This window comes from Oryza sativa, chromosome 9 (assembly GCF_034140825.1).
Source record: "Oryza sativa Japonica Group chromosome 9, ASM3414082v1".
NCBI lineage: Eukaryota > Viridiplantae > Streptophyta > Magnoliopsida > Poales > Poaceae > Oryza > Oryza sativa.
This window is the reverse complement of record NC_089043.1, coordinates 16,957,990-16,982,082: the sequence shown is the minus strand read 5'-3', so window position 1 is coordinate 16,982,082 and position 24,093 is coordinate 16,957,990. Positions and strand designations below refer to the sequence as shown.

At 38.3% G+C, this 24,093-nt stretch overlaps 1 protein-coding gene across 1 annotated transcript; it reads right to left on the bottom strand.

Annotated features, from left to right (window-relative positions):
* Positions 1–21,112: 21,112 nt before the first annotated feature.
* Positions 21,113–24,093, bottom strand: LOC4346914 (uncharacterized). The gene is made up of 2 exons (XM_015756943.3): positions 22,774–24,093; positions 21,113–21,701 (listed from the first exon to the last, which is right to left on the bottom strand). Exons 1-2 carry the CDS (start codon positions 23,270–23,272, stop codon positions 21,682–21,684), a joined length of 519 nt encoding a protein of 172 aa, XP_015612429.1. The 5' UTR covers positions 23,273–24,093; the 3' UTR covers positions 21,113–21,681.

Sequence of the window (24,093 nt, the reverse complement as noted above, 5' to 3'; positions counted from 1 at the left end):
AAAGATCCATCTTTAATCCCGGTTATTTGAACTGGGACTAAGAATAGAGATCTTTAGTCCCGGATTCGTACCAACCGGGACTACAGGGGGTTACGAACCGGGAGTAAAAAACACTTCTGTACCAGTGAGCTATAAAGTCTTATATTGTAAAACGGAGGGAGTATATTGATGCACGTATAGGGGCAGGTGAACAAAAAGCTCAAAACTCCTGCTTCAGATCGGCTCGTGCATGGATAGCTTGGTTCGGATTAACTTAAACTCGTAATATTTGTGAGTCAAACTAAGCTAGACGTTTAGCTCGTGAGTTTAATTAATGAGCCAGCCCGTGAGCTGCCCACTTAGCTCACCAGTACAACAGATAAACATTTGTTCATACACTTAGTGCGTTTTAACTTTGATTAGTCCTTTAGTAGTTGCACCTAAACTATTTGTATTTAGTGTATTAATTCTTCACCAGTTAGAAATTAGTGTTTATTACTAATAAGTGTATATATATATATATATGTTAAGGTAGTAAACTAAAAATTATAAAAGTAATATAAATGTGTTAATGAGCTTAACGAGTCATCTCGCGAGCCACTTAAGCATGCACCCACTCGGCGGCCGCTAGTCCGCTACGTATATACTACCTCCGTTTTTTTAAATAGATGACGCCTTTGACTTTTTCTTACATGTTTGACTATTCGTCTTATTTAAAAAATTTACGTAATTATAATTTATTTTGTTATGAGTTGTTTTATCACACGTAGTACTTTAAGTATGATTTATATCTTATACATTTGCATAAAATTTTTGAATAAGACGAATGGTCAAACATGTGAGAAAAAGTCAACGGCGTCATCTATTAAAAAACGGAGAGAGTAGCTATGAATAATGTACTTTTTCCGTCTTAAAATTAAATTATTTCTACCATTAAAACTTTATCTAAAATGAAGCTATTTTTTACCTCCTTCATCTTAATCGGCTATAACCATTCTTCATTTAATTTCTTTACCTATTTTCTGTTATCGATGAATCATTTCTATCTATTTCTTTAATACATGTACCATATTTTAGAAAAATGCTTATATTCTACTCCCTCAGTCCCATAATATAAGGGATTTTGACATTTTGCTTGTATTGTTTGACCATTCGTCTTATTCAAAAAATATTAGAATTATTATTTATTTTATTTGTGACTTGCTTTATTATTCACAATACTTTAAGCACAACTTTTTATTTTTATATTTATACAAATTTTTTAAATAAAATGAGTGGTCAAAACATTGTAAGAAAAAGTTAAAATCCTTTATATTATATGACGAATGTAGTAGAAGTAACGGAGTACGTCGTTACAGCCATGCACTGATGCACACAGACAAACTTATCCAGCTGCACTCCACTCGCCACGGCCGCGAATACGTCCGCACGAGCTCGAGACCGATCGATGTGACTCTCCTGCATCATTGGGACTCTGCATGCATGCAGATCGATGGATGCACCAACGATCCATATGAAATGATCCACATTTGTGTGCATCGATCATGATGCGTATCTCGTCGTATATATCATTGCCCCCCATTATCATTCTCAACACACATGCGTGCATATATCACTACTAACAGGGGCGGATCCAGAAACAAAAATTAGAGAGCTCAGTTACACAGTTTCTTCAATCTCTAACCATTTAGGGACCTTTAGTTTATCATTCATAGTGAAAAAATCGAAGAGGATGCTCCGGGGGTATCCATAGGTCTTGTGGGTATAGGGGGGACTCAAGTCCCCCTACACCCACGTTGATTCCGCCGCGGACTACTACATATAAACTTTACCTTAAAGAGATTATCATGCATGCATATATAATTACCTATCTAACATAGTAAAATTATTCTTCTAAGGTTCTTGTTCAATTAATCTTTATAAGACCTATAGTAGACGTGATTCCACACTACAATAGGTGTGACGAACTTATTTCCCTCTAAATTATCCTCAATCCCTGCGTACGTGGGATTAACCGAACAAAGCATGAGGGAGGGATCGGAGAAGGATTAATTCCAAACCTCCATAGCTAGGTGTGAAATTATTTCTCTTCAAATCCTCTAATCCTCTTGTAGGTTGGATTAACCGAACAAGGCTAAATGTGTTGTCAACACATGGATCGAGCTGATGAGGCGGTGAGGCCGATAAAACAAAAGAAAAGAGTAAAGAGGTGGAAGTCGCTGCTCAATCAAGCCTAGAATGGAGAGAAGATCGATATATGCGCGATTAAGAGCAAGGCTAACAATATAGCCGATCTGTTAGCTATAAAGTTCTTTGTGACCTTCTATCAGTCTACCTATATAATAGTCTACCCATATAATAGTGAGCCATTTACAATTAATATAGGGCCCACTTGTCTCTCTCACAGAGTTTCTTAGTTCTTGTGTCCAAACCGGCTGTAAGTTTACATCCCGCTTCTCCTCTCTCTTCTCTCTTCTCTCGTCTCTCCTTCACCTCAGCATTTAGCCGGTTTATAGCCTACTATTATACTTGCTCTGATCACGCTTCGCCGGGCTATCAGGGAGGAGGCCAACACCTCCTTGGCGTGTGGCGACGTGTGTGGATGCATGGGATAGTACAGGAGTAGTCGGATGCGATAGGTGGCGATTGGGTTACACTAAACGTACGAGTGTACGTATACACTTCAACCTAGCTTCACCTATTGACCTAGACCCATTTAACCTTATTCTTTTATGATCAACAATTAATGCGCATCTCTATTAATTTTAGAACGGGTTTGTAGTCCTTAATTCGAGGTCTCACCGCTAAGGGCACCCGCAATGGTTATCTATAGGCTCTCTATAAGAGATCCATGTCAGCATATTTTCCTACTTGGAAGATATTAAATGAAGAGAGAGAGCAAAACTATCTACTAACCTGGAGATAGTCTATAGAGAAAAACGAGGCAATGCATTAGAGAGCTATAGATACCCATATAGACGTACTATTGAAGTGGTTTACTATTAATCTAGTCTATTGCTGAGTTGTATATGTTTTATAGAGAACACCTTACTTTACTATTGCGGGTGCTCTAAGGGCACCCACAATGGTTATCTATAGACTCTCTATAAGAGATCCATGTCAGCATATTTTTCTACTTGAAAGGTATTAAATGAAGAGAGAGAGCAAAACTATATACTAACTTAGAGATAGTCTATAGATAAAAACGAGGCAATGTATGAGAGAGCTATAGATACCAATGTAGACATACTATTAAGGTGGTTTACTATTAATCGAGTCTATTGCTGAGATGTACATGTTTTATAGAGAACACCTTACTTTACCATTGCGGGTGCTCTAAGGCCGTGTTTAGTTGTTTCGGTAAAAAAAAATTTGATGTATATGGACACACACATTTGAATTATTAAACGTAGACTAATAATAAAATAAATTACAGATTCTACCTGTAAACTGCGAGCCGAATCTATTAAGCTTAATTAATCCGTCATTAGCAAATGTTTACTGTAGCACCACATTGTCAAATCATAGTGTAATTAGGCTTAAAAGATTCGTCTCGCAATTTACATGCAAACTGTGCAATTGTTTTTTTTTCGTCCACATTTAATGCTCCATACATGTACCTAAATATTTGATGTGACGAAAAAGTTGGAAGTTTGAAAAGAAATAAACACAGCCTAAGGCATTGTTTTCTCGACGCACACCCTTTTAAATATAAGTCTTTCAAACTAAGATTTTTCACATAGAAGTATATTTAGCAAAAAAAAACAAAGATTGAAAACACAAGTGCACTAAATAACAATTCCAGCATCCCTAATCCCCATCCCCACCGGAAAAAAACTGCAGCCCCCTACGCTTAAACAGCATCAGTCTAATACTACATGCCAAATCAAACGGCGGCGGCCCATACATGCATATATATGTACACGGGCAGGCAAATTAATCAGTCGATCTCCCTACCTAAGCTTCCCGACAACGTATATGATGAAGACGTGGCTAGCTATAAACGTAGGCGTGCGCATACAACCCAGCCACAACACTCTAGAGATGTACTCCTTTTTTTAATTAACTAGTAATATATGATAATATTTGATGTTTAGGAAAAAAACATTCGTTAAATTTTAACCACCAATAACTTTATGATAAATAAATATATATATATATATATAAGGGCACAAATTTGTGTACATTCGGAATATCAAAAGCTTATTAATTTCAAATAAACTGTAATATGAAATTAATCGTCAAGTTTTAAAAGTTTGATAACTCAAAACATGTATATAAATATATATATATTGGAGGGTTTTTAGGGGGTTTTTTTTTGTTTTTTGTTTTTTTTTTGAAAAAAAAATCTATGCACTGCATGGCCAAGTACTAGCCGGCTGGCTAACCAAACCTTGTACAATACATGCATATATACGTCCTCCACTTTATGTAAAGCTAGTTTGTCTTGATTGTATAATTAAGCTTAACAATTTGTCCACACGTACTGTGATCGAGCTGGATTTATATATGGACCATGTATGCGCACATGCACACAAATTAAACACCATGCACACGTTGAGGAAGAAAACAAATTGTCGTTCTACTATATATTATTTGAGTGAGATTTCTCCCCTGTTAATGATCCATTCTTGTTGATTAATTGGATTTAAATCGCAACAAACAACGACTTTTAAGGCCCTTAAATATATTGGCACATGGCGGCCAACATCAGCGACAGTTCCTTGTCCCTTTCTTCGCACTCGCCATGACTGCACTGTTGCCGATTGAGCTCACGTAAAATTAACTTTAATTTCCATTTGCAGATAAATACAGATATAGCATCCATGCATGCAAAAGCATCAACATATATACAGATCTTTTGTGCTTAAATACATTATAAACCTTTTGTGCTTAAATACTTTATAAATCTAAAATACCACAAAAGATTAACTGGCATAAGCATTAACTCATGATTATATGAGATGAGAACTGACCACCTATATGTATTTGTACTTTTGTACGATCGAGAAGATATATGGAACTTCTGTTATGAAAATCTTACAAAATAGCACACACATGTCTATGCATTTATATTTTGCAGCATACAAGATCTTAAGTTCTCAACATTTTTTTATACAGAACCTACCGTAAAGAACTTTGTAAGATACATGTTACGGTTTTACATATCTACTAATTATCCGGTGCAATGTTTAATCCTGCTACTATCCGTTGATCACATATAAACTACTCTCCCCATAGTCCATATGTCTAGATTATGAGAAATTATATTTGTAAAATCCAGAAGTTTCATAGAAGCCGATTATCTTGCTTCTCAGAATTTTAAGCTCCTTAAGCAGGTTTTTTTTTCTTTAGTTATGCACAGACAAAATTGTAGTTAAGATCTTTTAGGGAGAGGAAGTAATTAAGATCAAATAGGTTAATGACACATGCATGTTTTGGATCTAAAACCATTTCGGTTATCTAAAGAAAGCTATAGCTAGCTACATGCATGTTGCAAGACAGGCTGCATCGTATGAGTAGAGAGAATAGTAATATTATCTATGACAGAAAGTGTGTGCCTGAACTGATGTGAAGCTGGCTAATTAAGCTATCACACTGGTAGTGACATAGCCATGGATGCCAGCCAGACAGTACGTGACAGCCCCAGATCAGTCAGGCGTTGTTAGCTTAGGCCGAGTTTAGATCCTAACTTTTTCTTTAAACTTTTAACTTTTTCATCACATCAAAATTTTTCTTCACACACAAACTTCTAACTTTTCCGTCACATCGTTTTAATTTCAACCAAATTTTTAATTTTAGCGCGAACTAAACACATCCTTAGCCTAGCAATAAGCTGGAGTAGTAGCTAGCACGGCCGCCGTGCCATTGGCCCGTTACAGCTTAAAGGGCACGTAGTACGACATATGAAAGGCCCTAGCTAGCTTAGATCTGAGCTGTGATATATCGAAACAATTTCCATCGTACCCTGTTGTTAAAATATATTAGGAGTATATATTTGATACTCCCTCGGTCTACAAACAAAAACAAAAGTATTTTCATATTGTTCAGTAGAAATTAAGGTTTAAAAGAATTATAGTGTCCTTCGTTAAATTAGAGATGGATAGAAAACAAAACGATATGGGATAAGATGAAAAAAGAATATAGGTGGTTGATTGGACCAGTATTAATCTATAATGTTTAAATTTATAGATAAACTTTAAACACCTGAAAATAATGTTTTATATTTGTGAACGGAGAAAATAATATAAATATTATTTTCATGTGTTTAAAGTAATGATCCTAAAATAATGGTCATAAAACCATTCCATATACTAATTAGCCCTTGCTAGTGATTACTACCTCATCCCAAATAAGCTTATTCTTCACTCATCACACACGTACCAATAAAAAAAAAGACTATAATACCTTTAATTTTATTAGATCTCAATACAATTATCCCTACTTCATCTAGTTTTAATGTATTTGTCTTCTAATTTAAGAAATTGAATGTAATATATAATTATTAAAGATGAACTTATTTTGAGATAAATAAGAGAGGAGAGGAAATGATCTTATTTTGTAAGATCAACGTGTGTTTTGATCCTTATTCTGTGATGAACAATTGGCATCTGTGATTATTGGTTTTGATAATTGGAGATTATTATCGAAATGGTTTTGGAGATAATTGATTTTCAGATGATGAACAGGGTTTACTGTTTTGTCGGAACCGGTCAGACCGGGCGGTGGTTGCCGGTCAGACCGGCTCATGTGTAGCGGTCAGACCGGCCGGCCCGCGGTCTGACCGGCCGACGCTGTGTCGGTTTCGGTTTTGGGTTGTTTCTTTGGATATCCGTGATTGTTTCATGGTTATGGCTTCTAGATGGATACTATACGTATGTAATACTGTTGTTTGCTACTAATGAGTCAAGTTGGAGATAGCTTGGTCTCGGAATATGGTTTGTTTGTTTGTTTCATGTGTAGGTGACTCGATGCCTCGGGAGAGTATTTGCGGTGATGGACCGGGAGTCGGCTTGGTGGTAAGACGATGTCCGTGGTATCAGATATCATGTGGGATACTAAGGCTAGAGTTGATGCACGTGGTTGATGGAGATTCCATATGGCATACGATGGAGGTATTGTGTGCGTATGGGATGCGGAGTCGAATTTGGAAGGAGTCCAAATTTGGTACGATTGGTTATGTAAAGTTTCTTTCTTGCACTAGAGGGTTTCCTAAGGTGTTTAGGACTCTTAGTATGAGTTTGGTTCGTGGCTTTAGGCTGCCTACCTTATGTATAAATAGAGGGGGAGCGTGAGTCTTCCCAGTATCGCTTTGTATCGCTTTTGTATAGCTTTTGAGAGCTAGTTTAGTTAGGGTTTCGAGTTTAGTCGAGATTTTTGTAAGGAGTACTGTTGGTGCACTTTGTAAACACAGAGAGAAGCAATAAAGTTGTCATCTACTTTGAGAGTTCTTCGATTTGTGTTTCATTGGGTTTCGGCGGTCTAACCGGCATCTCAGCGGCGGTCAGACCGGCGGCATCGCAGCGGTCCGACCGGCGGCGTAAGGGCGGTCAGACCGGCGGCGGCGACAGTAAGCGGCAGCTGATCAGGCGGTCAGACCGGAGTTCCAATCTCAGTCAGACCGGTGGCTTTCAGATGGTCAGACCGGCACGACTACCTCGGTCAGACCGCGATCCATCGATTTCGAGGGCAACTTTTATTTCCGCTAAAAGTTTTTGGTTTTTAGGTATTTCAACCATTCACCCCCTCCCCCTCTGGTTGGCTTAGTTCTTATGATTCGATCCTACAAGTGGTATCAGAGCCACGTTTGCTTTTTTCGATCTTTACCGATCTTGAGTTTTTGCCATGGCTACTTCTAATAAGTTTACAACTAAGTCTCATGTTTCGATGGAACGGATTTTTCTCATTGGTGTAGTAGGATGCAATCTTACATTATGGCTGAGAATTATGATATTTGGAGAAAAGTTTCTCTTCCTTATGTCATTCCTGAAGCTATTAATACTGCTGCTGAAAAAACTGCTTTTGAACTAAATTGCAAAGCTCGCAATATTCTTTTGAGTGGGATTTCTCATTCGGATTATGATCGTGTTGCTCATCTTCAAACTGCTCATGAGATCTGGGTTGCTTTGAATAATTTTCATCAAGGTACAAATAACATTAAAGAACTTCGTCGTGATCTTTTCAAAAAGGAATACGTTAAATTTGAGATGAAACCTGGAGAAGCTTTGGATGACTATCTTTCTAGGTTTAATAAAATTTTGAGTGATCTTAGATCTGTTGATTCTTCTTATGATGCTAATTATCCACAATCTGAGATTTCTCGTCACTTTTTGAATGGTCTTGACATGTCTATTTGGGAGATGAAAGTTACATCTATTCAAGAGTCTATGAACATGTCTACTTTGACTTTGGATTCGCTTTACACAAAACTAAAAACTCATGAGATGAATATTCTTTCTCGTAAAGGTGATTCTAAGTCTAGTGCTTTGGTTTCGTCTTCAACTTCTTTGGATGTTGGTGCTTCTTCATCGAAGTCTTCTGTTCTTGCTTTATTTAATGCCATGTCCGATGATCAACTCGAACAGTTCGAGGAGGAGGACTTGGTTTTGCTATCTAACAAATTTTCTCGAGCTATGAAAAATGTTAGGAACAGGAAAACAGGAGAACCGAATTGTTGTTTTGAGTGTGGAGCACTTGATCATCTTCGCTCACATTGTCCTAAGCTTTGGGGAGGCAAGAAGGAAGATGATGGAAGAGTCAAAGAGGATGACGTGAACAAGAAGAAGAACATGAAGGAGAAGAAGAAGAAGAAGCATTGCATGCAGTGGTTAATTTAAGAACTCGTAAAAGTTTTTGATGGATCTGAAGATGAAGATGAGGGCAAAGGTAAGCAAGTTGTTGATCTAGCTTTTATTGCTCCTAATGCAAGTTCTGATGTCGATGAATCTGATGATGATAATGAAGAAAAGCTTAGTTATGATCAACTACAATATGCTGTTTACAAATTTGCTAAGAAACTTCAAACATGTTCTATTGTGCTTGATGAGAAGGATCATACTATTGATATTCTAAATGCTGAAATTGCTAGATTAAAATCTTTAATTCCTAATGATGATAATTGTCAATCTTGTGAAGTTTTATTTTCTGAAATTAATGCTTTGCGAGATGTCAATTCTGTTAATTGCAAGAAATTAGAATTTGAGATTGAAAAATCTAAAAAGTTGGAATCTTCTTTTGCTCTTGGATTTGCTTTACATGCTCATGTTGTTGATGAGTTGATTTTGACAAAGAACGTTTTGAAAAAAAATACAAAGTTGCTTTTTGTGCAAGTTCTTTGGTCAATGCTTCATGTGCAAATAAGGCAAAACAAAACAATGATGTTTTGATTTCTCAAGATTGTTCAAAGTATGTTTGAATGAGTTGAAGTTGAAAGATGCTTTAGAGCGTGTTAAACACATGGAAGAAATTGTTAAACAAGATGAGGTGTTTTCTTGCTCAACTTGTAGAAAACAAAAAGGTCTTTTGGATGCTTGCAAAAATTGTGCTATTCTTACTCAGGAGGTTTCTTATTTGAAAAGTTCTTTGCAAAGATTTTCTGATGGTAAAAAGAACCTCAACATGATTCTTGATCAATCTAAAGTTAGCACACACAATCGTGGTTTAGGTTTTGATTCTTATGCTCATCATACTAGACATCCTCCTACTGTTTTGGGTGTTGCTAGGAGAGGTGAAATTTTGATTGAAACTGAGCCTAAGAACACTGTGTTTAAATCTACTGGCATCATGTCTTCTTTGAATGCATCTTCTTCGAAATCAAATGTTTTGAATGCAAAACCTTCTGTTGTTGCAAAACCATCAATTTCAAAACCATCTACTTCACAAACTTGTCGTGAGAAGTACACTTGTTCTTTTTTTGGAAAAGATGGACATTTTGTTGGTTTTTGTTTTAGACTTGCCCATAAACAGAAAAATGAAAGAGAAATTGCTTTTGCAAAACGACGTTGGCAAAAATCGGGTTTTAATTCGAGGACCACTGTTGGACCGACACTAACCAGTCGGTCAGACCGGACAGCGGTCAAACCGTAGATGAACCGGTGGTCAGACCGGTTGCCAGGCCCGATCAGACTGCAGGTACAACGGCGGTCAGACCGGCCTCGAGGCAAATTTGTGCGAAATTCAACTCGGACTTTTGTGAAGCAAAAAGGTAAGTTTTCTGGTAAGTCTGATTCTGATTTTGTAAGTGCGTATGTACCTACTGGTTCTAGTGGTCGTGTGACTCAGTGTTGGATTCTAAAATTTCTTATTTCTAACCCCAACACGGAGGCCTCGACATCTTCTTGTTCGTAGGTATTTTGGCGGTATACTCCCCATGAGTGTTCAATCTTGAGATGATGATTGCTTTGCAAGGTAACATCACTTTATTTTTGGATTGACATAATTTTAGTCTACTCTCTTGTTTATTAGCTTTTTCATGCTAGTATTTGAGGTTGTAGTTTTGGTTAATCCTATTGGATGTATGTCAATTCTTGAGAATTTTGGTGATATCGTTGGCAATTGGATGTCTTTTTCAAAATCTTTGATTTCTTCTTGATTTTTGTTCGGGGAGAATTGGAGGTTATTTTGAGGGGGAGTTAATGCTTATTCGTGAATCCTTTTGGCATGTTTTGAGGGGGAGTTTGTATCTCATGGTTTTATCAAGCAATAATATGACAATGAAAAAAAATTGCAAAAAGAGAGCTTTGTTTTATACATACGGTATTTTCTTGTGCATGCTAGCAATACTTTGAAGGTTTATTTGTCTCTAGCATAACTTGTATATATTTTAGTCTTTTCATGAGTTTTAGATTTTGCTTTTAAGGGAGATGATGCATGACACTTAATTTCTAAACTTGAATTAAGCAAATATACAATGTTGATGCTAGCATATGGTTTGATTTATAAATGCTCTATATATATATGCTTTATTGACTTGTTATTCCTCAAATAGCTTTAATTGCTCATTGTGAAAAGAGAATAAAAATATGAAAAAAATGAATACCGAATCCTTGGAAACAGTCTTGACGACAAGGACATATTCGATGTGAGCAAAATAATGGGTGCCGAATCCCTGGAAACAGTCTTGACAACAGGGACGTACCCGGAATATAAAAAGAGAAAAATATGAGCAAAAAGGCTCAAGAAAAGAAAAGGTTAAAAATTCTCTTTGTTATTTTGTGCTAAAAGTTATTTGAGAAAGAGTGATAAATGCAATAGGTATATGTGTTTAGTGTTTATTCTTCAGCCTATGTGCTTGTTAAGATGTTGCATTATAAATCGTATGAAATCATGAATTTTGATTATTGATTTAAGCTTAATTGTAAAATCTTTGGTTCATGGTTATACTTTAATGCATGCTTGTTATTTTATAGATGGATTCATCTTCTTTTTATTGCAACACATGACATGATATGCTATATGTATGTTAAGCTCTTATACATTAATAAACATAATTCCTATGCTTGATGAAATCATTGTCAAAAGGGGAAGAAGAGATAAGTTTTGGGAAGAAGAGATGAGTTTTTATGAGAAGAGAAGAGCATGTTTTTGGTTTAATTGGGAATTTCTTTCTTTTAAAAAGGGGAAGAAGTTTTCTTTTGGATTTTTTAGCACGATGTGTACGTTTGTACGAAGTGTGCTTTTTACCACTTTTGTTTTTTTTTCCAAACACCAAAACATTTTTAATGGGTTTGCCAATGTGTTCATCAAGGGGGAGATTGTAAGATCAACATGTGTTTTGATCCTTATTCTGTAATGAACAATTGGCATCTGTGATTATTGGTTTTGATAATTGGAGATTATTATCGAAGTGGTTTTGGAGATAATTGTTTTCAGGTGATGAACAGGGTTTACTGTTTTGTCGGAACCGGTCAGACCGGGCGGTGGTTGCCGGTCAGACCGGCTCATGTGTAGCGGTCAGACCGGCCGGCTCGCGGTCTGACCGGCCGACGCTGTGTCGGTTTCGGTTTCGGGTTGTTTCTTTGGATATCCGTGATTGTTTCATGGTTATGGCTTCTAGATGGATACTATACGTATGTAATACTGTTGTTTGCTACTAATGAGTTAAGTTGGAGATAGCTTGGTCTCGGAATATGGTTTCTTTGTTTGTTTCATGTGTAGGTGACCCGATGCCTCGGGAGAGTATTTGCGGTGATGGACCGGGAGTTGGCTTGGTGGTAAGACGATGTCCGTGGTGGTCAGATATCATGCGGGATACTAAGGCTAGAGTTGATGCACATGGTTGATGGAGATTCCATATGGCATACGATGGAGGTATTGTGTGCGTATGGGATGCGGAGTCGAATTTGGAAGGAGTCCAAATTTGGTACGATTGGTTATGTAAAGTTTCTTTCTTGTACTAGAAGGTTTCCTAAGGTGTTTAGAACTCTTAGTATGAGTTTGGTTCGTGGCTTTAGGCTGCCTACCTCATGTATAAATAGAGGGGAGCATGAGTCTTCCCGGTATCGCTTTGTATCGCTTTTGTATAGCTTTTGAGAGCTAGTTTAGTTAGGGTTTCGAGTTTAGTCGAGATTTTTGTAAGGAGTGCTGTTGGTGCACTTTGTAAACACAGAGAGAAGCAATAAAGTTGTCATCTACTTTGAGAGTTCTTCGATTTGTGTTTCATCGGGTTTCGGCGGTCTAACCGGCATCTCAGCGGCGGTCAGACCGGCGGCATCGGGGCGATCCGACCGGCGGCGTAAGGGCGATCAGACCGGTGGCGGCGACAGCAAGCGGCAGCTGATCAGGCGGTTAGACCGGAGTTCCAATCTCGGTCAGACCGGTGGCTTTCAGACGGTCAGACCGGCACGACTACCTCGGTCGGACCGCGATCCATCGATTTCGAGGGTAACTTTTATTTCCGCTAAAAGTTTTTGGTTTTTGGGTATCTCAACCAATCACCTCCCTCTGATTGGCTTAGTTCTTGTGATTCAATCCTACATATTTTAGAACAGATGAAGTAGTTAAGCAGGATATAAAAGAACAAAGAACAAAGCCATCAAATTAAATCGGCCGATCGATATCCATTATATTCGCGTTCAACTCTCAATCATTCGGTCACGCATGGAGTATATGTCGACGGTTGCATGGATACCAAGATTAATTATCCCACACGTACGTAGGATTAATTGATTATAATTGTCTGGTATATATAATTAGATGGATATAATAATGGATCGCAGCTAGCTAGTGTGTGTGTGGAGCTAGCTATAAGCTAGCGTCATGTGCGTCCATGTGCAGCGCCGTCCAGTACGTCACCAAACCGTAACGGCCGCACGACGCGAGGCTAGCCATGTTACGTCCACACCCACAAGTGCCCCCACGCAAGTACGGCCCCCTTTTCCCCTCAGCTTTGTGGACTACTCCCTCCGTCCTAAAATAAGTGCAGTTTTACACTATTTATCTTCAACGTTTTACCATTTGTCTTATGTGAAAAAATTTTATGATTACTATTGTTATTGTTATTAGATGATAAAATATGAATAGTACTTTATGTATGCCTATTTTTTAAAAAAATTCATAATCAAATAAGATGGACGGTCAAACGTTGGACACGGATTTCTACGGCTGCATTTATTTTAGGATGGAGGTAGTACTCTAAAAGATCAATTACTAGAACAATTGGATATATTGTTTAATTTACCTCTACTATCGTAAAAGTGGAGTCGACCACATTTTATACTCTCCTCCCACCGCTCACGCGTGGCACAAGAGAAACAGAGGGACTGGACCGGTAAAAAGAAGATTTCCAACCGAAATTACTAGAACAATTGGATATATTTTTCAATTTATCTCTACTATCGTAGAAGTGGAGTCGACCTCATTTTATACTCTCCTCCCACCGCTCACGGGTGGCACGAGAGAATCGAAATAGAGGGACTGGACCGGTAAAAAGAAGATTTCCGACCGAATTGTCCGCTTCTCCCTACATTGAATTCCGAATTCTCAATCTATCCCAGTCATATGGACCTGGTGAATTGCAACGTATGAACATGTTGTTTTCTTTATCCTTTTTCTCCCCTGTTTTTTTTTCTCTTATTCCTTCCTGTTGGTGTGGAGAAAAGAAAAAAGAAAGAGAGAAGGAAATGTAGAGGGGAAGAAAAAGAAAATTTGAGACCACAATGTTCATATGGCATGTCACTTTAGTGTCCATGTGGCATGCCACGTAAGCGCTATGTAGGATCCAGAGGGGTCGTGTCAATAATTTGGGACTGGAATGATACACTTTAACAAGTTCGGGGAGCTGGATGACATAGACGAATAAATTTAGGGACCGGCAATGCGCTTCACTCTGATTAAAATGTCTGATCTTAATAATTAATTACTTTTTTTTAGAGAAGCTAGGGTATTTTTTTACCCAGCCTCTATATATATCCAATCGGATATATGCAGCCATTTTAAATTAGTAACTTAGCCTATCGAACAGAGAACTTAGCTCTCAAATAACCCAATCTGAAATTCGCTCCTATGAAGATTTGAACTCAGGATCTTGGGGTGCTACTCAGGTCACTGCAACCACTAGGCTATATGTCCTTTCACAATAATTAATTATACTTAGTACCGGAATCTTGCCTTGCTCAAATGTGGACTCCAGCACGTACAAAATAACCTGAAAAAACTAGATATCCTTGACATCTCTACATTGGCGAGGATCGTCGGCTATATATGACGTCCTTAATTTCTTCCCTAAAACTGTAGATGCGCCTCTAATTTCGTCTTAACAGTAAGAACTATTATCTCCTAGACTCCTTGCCAACACAACATCGCGACAATTTATGACTTGTTAATGTTTTATGGATAAACCAATATATGATATGATATAGAAACAATATAATTAATAGAGTGATAGTTTAACTGACTAAGTTGAAACTGCATACTACCTCCTTCTCAAAATAAGTTAATTTTTCACCCATCAAACATATACCAATAAAAAAATTAGAATACTCTTATTTTACTAAGGGGGTGTTTAGATCCAAAGGTGTAAAGTTTTGGCGTGTCACATCGGGTATTATATAGGGTGTTTGGCACTAATAAAAAAACTAATTATAGAATCCGTCAATAAATCGCAAGATGAATTTATTAAGCCTAATTATCCGTCATTAGCAAATATTTACTGTAGCACCACATTGTCAAATCATGGAGCAATCAGGCTTAAAAAATTCATCTCGCAAAATTAATCGCAATCTGTGCAATTAATTATTTTTTAGTCTATATTTAATATTTCATGCATGTGTTTAAATGTTCGATGTGACAGGGTGAAAAATTATAGGGTGAGATCTAAACAGGGCCTAAATCTCAATGCAATTATTCATCACTTTATCTATCCTAAATACAATTATTATTCTAGAAATAAATTTGTTTTTGGGACAAATGAAAGGGTTTAAAAATTAACTTAATATAGGATGGAGGAAGTATACGGGAGGAACATATAAAAGGTAACTGCAGGATAGCTTCCCCTGTTGATCGATCGTCTGCATGTTGGAACAGACGACGTGCGTTTCGCATTCGCCGCGCATGTGAGGCTATAGCGATTCGCTGTGGACATAGAGCTATGTGGTCCCTTTGTTGCTTTCTCGCTAGCGTATTGCATTAGCTTATTATCTAGCAGTTAGTAGTATATTGGCAGTACTGGAGTTCAACACTTACTTGTACACCTCCGTCTGCAGCTCCATCAAAAATATTCGAGGGTTTATCGGGCTTTACAAGAGTAACAATTGAAGGAATAAATAAAATTAAATAAGTGCGGCAGTGGTAGTGATTGGTTGATATAAGAAAATATTCATGAAAACTAAATGATAGACGGTCGTGAATTATGATTGGTTGAGGTGAGTAGAGACACGGAGAAGTTGCCATATTCTAGTATAAATTTTAAACGCTAGGAGTTTGTACATCTTTTCTATTTTCTTACAACATGCAGGAGTTCTCCTCAAATGTTAGATAAAATCAGTGGCGCGGAGGTAGAAAGATTTTTAGTCCGGATAAACTTAAAATAACTATTATTTGCTATAGAAATTTCACCATCAATTATTCAACATTACTAAAATTTAATGGAGTTTTCTGATGAGTCTATGCGGCTGCCCAGGTTAGCCGGGCGGTGACTCCACCCCTAAATAAAATGAATAAACAAGATTATTAACACTTTTTTTAATACAAATGGGACATGTGCACACTTACATTGGATGCATTACGTGAGCTTGTGCACATGTTCCACTTATATTTAACCTGACAACATGAATTTTGTTGTAATAACATGGTACTACCAACTTAGTAACAAGGTTCTCCCTCTGTTACTATATAATTATCACTATATATTGACCAATATTATTGTAAACTTTGACCACTAATAAAGTTTAAACTATTAGATTATTGTGAATGAAAGTTTAATAGGAGTATCTATATTTAGCATATATTACACTCCGATAAGAGATGACATCTATTTAAGTATTATTTAGAATCTTTTTTTAAGCAAAGATGACGAATGGTCAAAGTATTTATCACAAATGGGACTACTTTCATGGCATTAAATTCTAATTAAGCTGTACCGGATTAAAAAAAATTAGAATACGATGAAAGGGGTTGCATTGAAAAATACTACTACCTCCAATGTATGACGCCGTTGATTTTTTTTTCAATGTTTGACCATTCGTCTTATTAAAAAAAATTATATAATTATTATTTATTTTATTGTGACTTGATTCATCATCAAATGTTCCTTAAGCATGATATAAATATTTTCATATTTACAAAAAAAAATTGAATAAAATGAATGGTCAAATATTTATAAAAAAAAGTTAACTGTATTATACATTAAAATACGGAGGGAGTATACTATATGGTTGATACATGCCAATAAGATCAGATTGAAAAGAGTTGACATCACAGCGACAACAGCAAAAGAAAAGAAGAGGCGAGTGGAAGGAAGGAAGAAGGAGAAGAAGAAATGGACGGTAGATGATGTGATCAGCATGCATGCGTGTCAGAGCTTCGTGGAGCTGTCAAGTCAGGCACGTGTGCACGAGACACGACGCCCCGCCTCCACGCAAGTCTATTTATAAAATAAGTTTTTCATAAAGGACCAAAACGTAAAATATCCACCACGCTCGCCACCCCCTCCCGCTATTTATCTCCCACACCACTCACCTCGCCATAGAGCTCACCCTCACCTCCTCCTGTCGATCGCTAGCTTAGCTCACCTCGTCGGCGCCGCCGCGCCTCGCCGCGCCAGCCACGAGGGAGAGCGCGCGCGCCTCGGTTAATTATGAAGGCGGCGGCGGCGACGACGACGACGACGAGGAGGCGGAGGCGGAGGTCGTCGTCGACGATGAGGCGGCTGCGGGCGGCGGCGGTGGCGCGGAGGGTGCGGGAGCTGCGGCGGCTGGTGCCCGGCGGGGAGGCGGTGCCGGCCGGCCGCCTGCTGCTCCGCGCCGCCGGCTACGTCGCGGAGCTCCGCGCCAGGGTGGAGCTCCTCAGGGCGCTCGCCGCCCTGCTGACGGCCTCATGCGCCGCCGCCGACGACGACGGCGGTGCGTGTACATGACGAGACGGCGGCGCCATGGCCGGCGGCCGGCGACGACGGTGAACAACGACGATCGATCGACTCCTCCCGATCCTACGAATACGTAGAGAGATTCGGCGTATAATTAAGAGTATAAATATTCAGAGAAATTAATATATGTATATGTACGTACATGTCGTCATGCATATATAGGCTGAGGAATTTCGGGGGTTAATTTTTGTCTCAAATACTCCTTAATATTTAAGTGTTCGGCCGATTCGTATTCTTTGTAATGTTTATGTGTATACATGTTATGATATTTTTGAGCGCTTGATTTTTTTTTAAATGTACCTACTAATTAAATTTCTGTCGATAGATTAAAAATCAGGAAAAGACATGTGATTTTCTGACTATCGGATGCACTTTGAGATGTGTCGAGATGGGTTCAAACCCATTACCCATGACATGCCGAGCACTTATGCATGGGGAAAACTATTCCAAACTAGTAAACTGTTGCGGGACATCCTCTAGTTGTTTGCCATCTAAATGATTATAAAAAATAAAAATATTAATTCAACAGGATAGCTTAGATTAATATATGATAAATCACTCTATAAACATGTAAAGCCAAATTTAACTTATACAAGTTACAACGAAAAAAATTAAACTATGGCTAGTTAACGTATATTCACAATCAAATTTGTTTTTTTTGGCAACTTAGAGAAGTTGAATTTTAGCTTGTATGTTTGTTGAGTGATTTATCACATACTATTCTATATTGTTGAATTTTTTTTATTTTTTTTATAACCATTTGGATGACATACGAATAACGAGAGGATATTCCTTCAAGAGTTTAGAATCCACTCCCAATATATCAACCATTGAGCTAAGTGACTTTTTCTTAAGTTACAATCTGATTACATCTAACTTATATTATAATCTATATATTACTTACGTACGAGTTACAATATAATTAAACTACACTACTAGTAATAGTATATGTTTAATCTGAAAGTTTTGTTGGAAAATCATATAGCGGTAGTCCATTTTTAAAAGGAGACAATCCAACAGAGACCCAACACTCTCACCACAACACAGGCACACATATCAAATTAAACTCCTAAAACAGATACTGTACACACTAGCGTGAAATTAATCTTCGATTCAAACTGAGTGCATATATAACTGCACCACCTAGCCATATTTCTAGCTACTATAGTGTTTTGGCTTATAGATAGATGCATGGGAAGCAGCTGAGATCAATGATTGATGCATGTTTATATATAGGACAAGTTTCTCCTTTATCATAGTATATAAATTTGAAGATTTGGTCTCTGTGATAAGAAATATCTATAGTTAAATCTAGAATTCGTTTTTTTTTGTGGAAAATCCGGTGCTTTAATTAGTACTGAAAAATCTAGATTGATATCTTTACGTACCAATTGTGAGATATTATGCACTATCCAGATCACTGAGGTCATACATGTATAAATATACGACATTTCCCAAAACAATTCCGCAATTTTGTCCTTTACTACCAACACAACTGTGTTTGTTTAAATTTCATATATAAGTATATATGATCATGGTGCATGCTAATTAATCAATCTTGCTGGCCCTCCTTTTGGCCTGTTTGTGACTTTCTGCTTCTAAAAGTCGATGGTTGCAATATGAGCATGCTGGCTATGAGCTGGAAGTTTGGCTAGCTAGCTAGCTAGCTAAGCCGTGCCCACACAATGAGACTAATTAATTAATTTGCTAACGTGGTCTTAATTGAAATTTAAGTCATAACTGATTATATATTAAATTTTGCATAGTGCTCTGGATTAATTGTGTTGTTAATTAGGAATATTGTGAAATGAGCAGTAATTAATATGCATGTTTTGTGGTCAGCCACATATATATACCCCTAAAAGTTAAAAACTATGCATGGAAGGTTTGCTCCAAACTAATTAGAAGTGGCAACAAGACTAGTGCACATAGTAATCAGATTTGTGAAATACTTTATATATTAGTTACTAGAGAGTACTCCGTCCATCTAAAAAAAATATTGTTTTAACTAGTTAAAAGACAAATTAAGCAAAAGATTAAAAGACTATTATACCTTTTTTGTGTAGAGAAAGCGAGAAGAACAAGATTAAATAGGTCCAGTTGATCCCACTCTAAAAGTATAGTCTTTGTGGGATAAATCTTAAAGGTAAAAAACAATCCTTTAGGGAGATGAGGAGTAATTGTTAGTTCGATTAGGGTTCTTCACATGATAATCACATATAGATATTGTGTCTTGAGACAGAAATTGAAAGGTATAAGAAATGAGAAGTAATTTAAAAGAGGAAAAAAATGGACATATATTTTGACTGGTATATAAATGGTGACATGGTGTGAGAAGCATGGCATGGGCTAAGTGGGTGTGTGTGTGTGTGTGTGTGTGTGTGTGTGTGTGTGTGTGAGAGAGAGAGAGAGAGAGAGAGAGAGAGAGAGAGAGAGGAGACAAGAAACTGAAATTTACAATGAGACAAGAAATAATTAATAGAGTGTTATAAAAAAGTAAAGAAAAATTTTGTTAGAAGGAGACAGTAATACAAAAATGCAAAGAGAGGAAGGAAAAAAATATGGTTCAGATATTAACATAGAAATCGAAATTTTGGTGGAATAATACCTGGGAATTTCATAAAAACATGTTTGGAATTTTCACACAGCAGTTTTAATGTTTTATGGTCCTTGATATGCATGCATGCACAATGTTTGGGAAGAAAATAGTAGTTATAAATATGGCATGCATATATTTTTCTTATACTAAGAAATATATATATACACTATAATCACCATCAACATGCGTCAAGATCGATGCAAACTAAAAAAAAATAAAACCAACAAAGACATTTTCTCACTGTTATACAGATCTTTTTTATTGACATGGAACTGTTATTCAGATCTTCATGCAACTTCAAAAGGGAAAAAAAAGATTATGACGCATTGTCAAAGAGATAGATCGTCGTGGACCGATAAAATCGTCTTGTCATTTGAAAGCTACTGGCCCATTCACTGGCTAAAGGCCTAGTATTGGCCCATGAAAAATCTACTACAACAGTTTCAAGTTCTCGGCCCATACATCTATTTTATGATTTTAATACACACGCTCATACTTTGTCACTGGCAAAAATCCTCTGATTAATTTCTTCAAGGCGAATTGCATGTGAATATTCTGCCAGTGTACTAATCATTAGTTTAGTCATCTTCAAGTTTCACAGTCTATAAGCCACGGATTCAAATTCTCTTCGAAAACCAAAGAAAATCTACTCAAATAGGCGCGAAAATCAAAGAAAATCCACCCAAATAAACCACCCGAAGCTGGCACCAACTGAACTCTTTTTCTCATCCTGACAAACAAAATTCACAAAAATCCACAGGTTCTGTTGCTCCAAGTCTCACAAAACCACAATTCTTACAGAACCACAGGTTCTGTAGCTCCAGTGATCAATCAGGCAGATAGATATAAACCATCAGCATAGCATTCTTTCAGTTCAAGAAACCTGAATGATACAACTGACAAAACTAATATGTAGCAGAGCATCTGAAATGGGCAGCAAAAACCAGTTCCACTTGGGCAAAAAAAAAAAGTTTATATACAGCAAAATTTACAAGGATCGATTCTGTTCCAATGTACAGAAATACACACACACACACGTACACACGCTGAAGAATTGTGCATTTGCAGTTTTTGCAGAGAATATTTACAGACTGCAATGCCCGGTACTAGCAGGAGCCGAGGTCCAATAATCCAAAAGCAAGTGGGACAAATTAACAATGGAATAGCAATTCATCTCTACATGTTATCATAGGTTAGCACATTATCAAGAAGGGAATAGGTTTCCTCTATGACGCGCGCGATTCGTGTTGATCAGCATTATGCCTTGCTTTGCAAAGGTACAATAGCCTTGAAACCTCAGGAAGGACATACCCACATTCAGCGCTGCTTCAAAATCCCACTGCTACTCTCTCTCTTTTTTTTGTTGCTGTTTTCTTTTTATACATCTTTTTTTGGGTTTCCATGTCTTCCTTCATCGATATAGTTCTGCGTCTTCAAAAAACGTAGTAGAACAAAACGGGACAATACTAATATTATACAGCGTAGCTAGGAGATCTGAGTTCTGACGAGAAGAAAACCACGGTTACACAAAATTCCTCCCATCTGCAAAAACAGCACAAGAGTTTAGAGTATTAGAATACACAAAGAAACTGTGATGATGAAAAAAAGAACACTCAACACCGTGCAAAACAAGACTTCCACACAATCAAATTCTCTGGTCCATTGATTCCTCATGGGACAATGTTCAGGTATGTGCCATCTGGGAATTAGGACAAGATAGTTCACCCCCACACTGGGGGTAAATTGCCATTGAAACAACTAATGTGTTGCTGTTCAATCAACTAATGATGAAGCCTCCATCAGGAAGCACTATGGCAGAAGCCAGCAGCCAAGTAAATTTATTTCAAAACAAGTAATAGACCACAAATTAAGTGATTGAAGAGCTGTAACACACAAAACTGTACCTCCAAGTGAGAAACAAAGAAATGGTTTGCAGAGCCATGCCTCGAAAAAAAATAATTGATGCACTCAAGTTCTCAATAATGTAACCAAACCATTAGAATATCCACTAGACTACTGCTGAGCAGTGAGTATAATAGTCCGACTAATTTTATAAGCTATAAATCGAAGTTTCAAATCCATAGTATAAAGTAAACCAACTAACCCACCAATCATAAAGAACAACCAAACGTATAGAGCAGTTGCCTGCCACAGCACAGGACAAATAAATCAGATATTCCCAAGTTGATTAACATAATTCTTATACCGAAAAGGGAAAATAAGCCCATCGTGGCATACATTTGGTACGTCAATTTCTCATCCTACTGTATTTAGCTCATATTGTACCAGCTTATAACAAGCTAAATTCATCGCCGGAACAGCACGGATGGTTGAATGGGTCAGATTTTGTGAATTGTGTGAGCTTCTGAAACTGAAATAATTTCCTGAAGCCGACGTATCAACGGGGACTTAATTACTCGTACCCAAACCATTTTCAAGAATCATTTACCACACACATATGATTCCTTCCTAATTCTGGATTGGATAAACCAAAGCATATTGGTATCAAGCCGCAGTATCAATTATTAACCGCACAACCCAAATACACTAAATGACACTAAAATTGTTTCATAAATGAACTGAACAACGACATGGCTGCTCCTCGATTACTCACCGGAGAGGCCGCCGCCGTTGGCGAGGGAGGCGGCGGTGGCGAGGAAGTGGGCGCCGCCGTCGGGCCTCCCCGCCGGCTCGGGCTGGCCGTGGCGGTAGCACCGGACGAGGACGGCGAAGCAGCCGTCGGGGTCGCCGTCGGTCTGCAGCTCCGGCGAGAGCTTCTCCTGCCACCCGATGGCCCAGTCGGAGTCGTCCGACTCCGACCCGGACAGCCACCCGCCGCCGCCGCCGTCGTCCGACGCCACGATCACCATGTCGAACTCCCTGTCCACTCTGTCCTCCTCGCGGCGGCTGCGGCGGCCGCCGCGGCGGCGCGTGGTCGCCGCGAACGTGACGGTGTCCGGCTCCCGGAACCCGGAAGGGAAGTCCGGGAAGGAGGCGCTCGTCAGGCCGGCGGCGGTGGTGGGGAGCTCGTGCGTCGTCGCCGCCGCCGCCGCCGCGCGCGCCGTGCTCGCCGGCCACAGCCATTGGGTGAATCGGTTCAGCCCCATGGCCATGGCGCCCGCACACAGCAAGAAATTCCCTTCTCTTCTCTTTTTCTTGGATCAAAAAATTCTTTGGATTCTCTCGGATCAGATCAGATTAAAAAAGTAAAAAATCCGCGGCAAAATCAAGCAAAATTTCGGTGTTTCTTGGATCTGCCAAGTGAAAGAGAGAGGAAAGAAATAAACACTAGAGGCAAACAAAACCACCTCGAAAAAAAAATCCTCAAAATCTTCTCACAAATTGGATCATCAAAACGAAGATTACTTTTTTTTTATCTTTGGCACAATCACTAGACTAGAGGAGCAAAGTAAAGGCGTCGCCTTTTCAAAGGCAGCTCTACGGCCACAAAATCCGGCTCCAATTAGGAAAGTTCACTCAAACTGACCAAAAGCCCTCACAAAAACACTCCCTTTCCGCCCAAATTCGTCCAAAAATTTCCAAAATCCGATTCAAAACCAACCAATCGAACAGCCGAACCGTCAGATGCGAAACAGGAAATCCAAAAACTTAAAAAACTCCACCCGCAAAAATCACCTAAGCTCGGTTCGACCGTCAAAATCCACACCCCACTAAAATCCCATACAAACAAAAGATATATCAAGATAACATTTCAGTGGCTGAAGAACAACCCATTCTTGGCAACAATCCCCCAACACAAAATTCTCCCCAAATTTCTCGACCGAATTCTTGCCTTCTCAAGTCAAAATCGAGGCCACAAAATCGAAATCCACTCTCCTTCCTTCCTTCCCCTAATCAATCGCTCGATCTCACTCCCTCATGATTGGATCGCCCAACTCCTTCTCCTCCCCCCAAATCGAACTGATGCAAATGC

Bases quoted from the DNA above. Each gene is read 5' to 3' on its own strand.
- LOC4346914 (XM_015756943.3), bottom strand. From the start codon at position 23,272: ATGGCCATGGGGCTGAACCGATTCACCCAATGGCTGTGGCCGGCGAGC. The intron at 21,702-22,773 runs GTGAGTAATCGA...CTGTTTTTGCAG, and splicing joins CAACGGCGGCGGCCTCTCCG to ATGGGAGGAATTTTGTGTAA.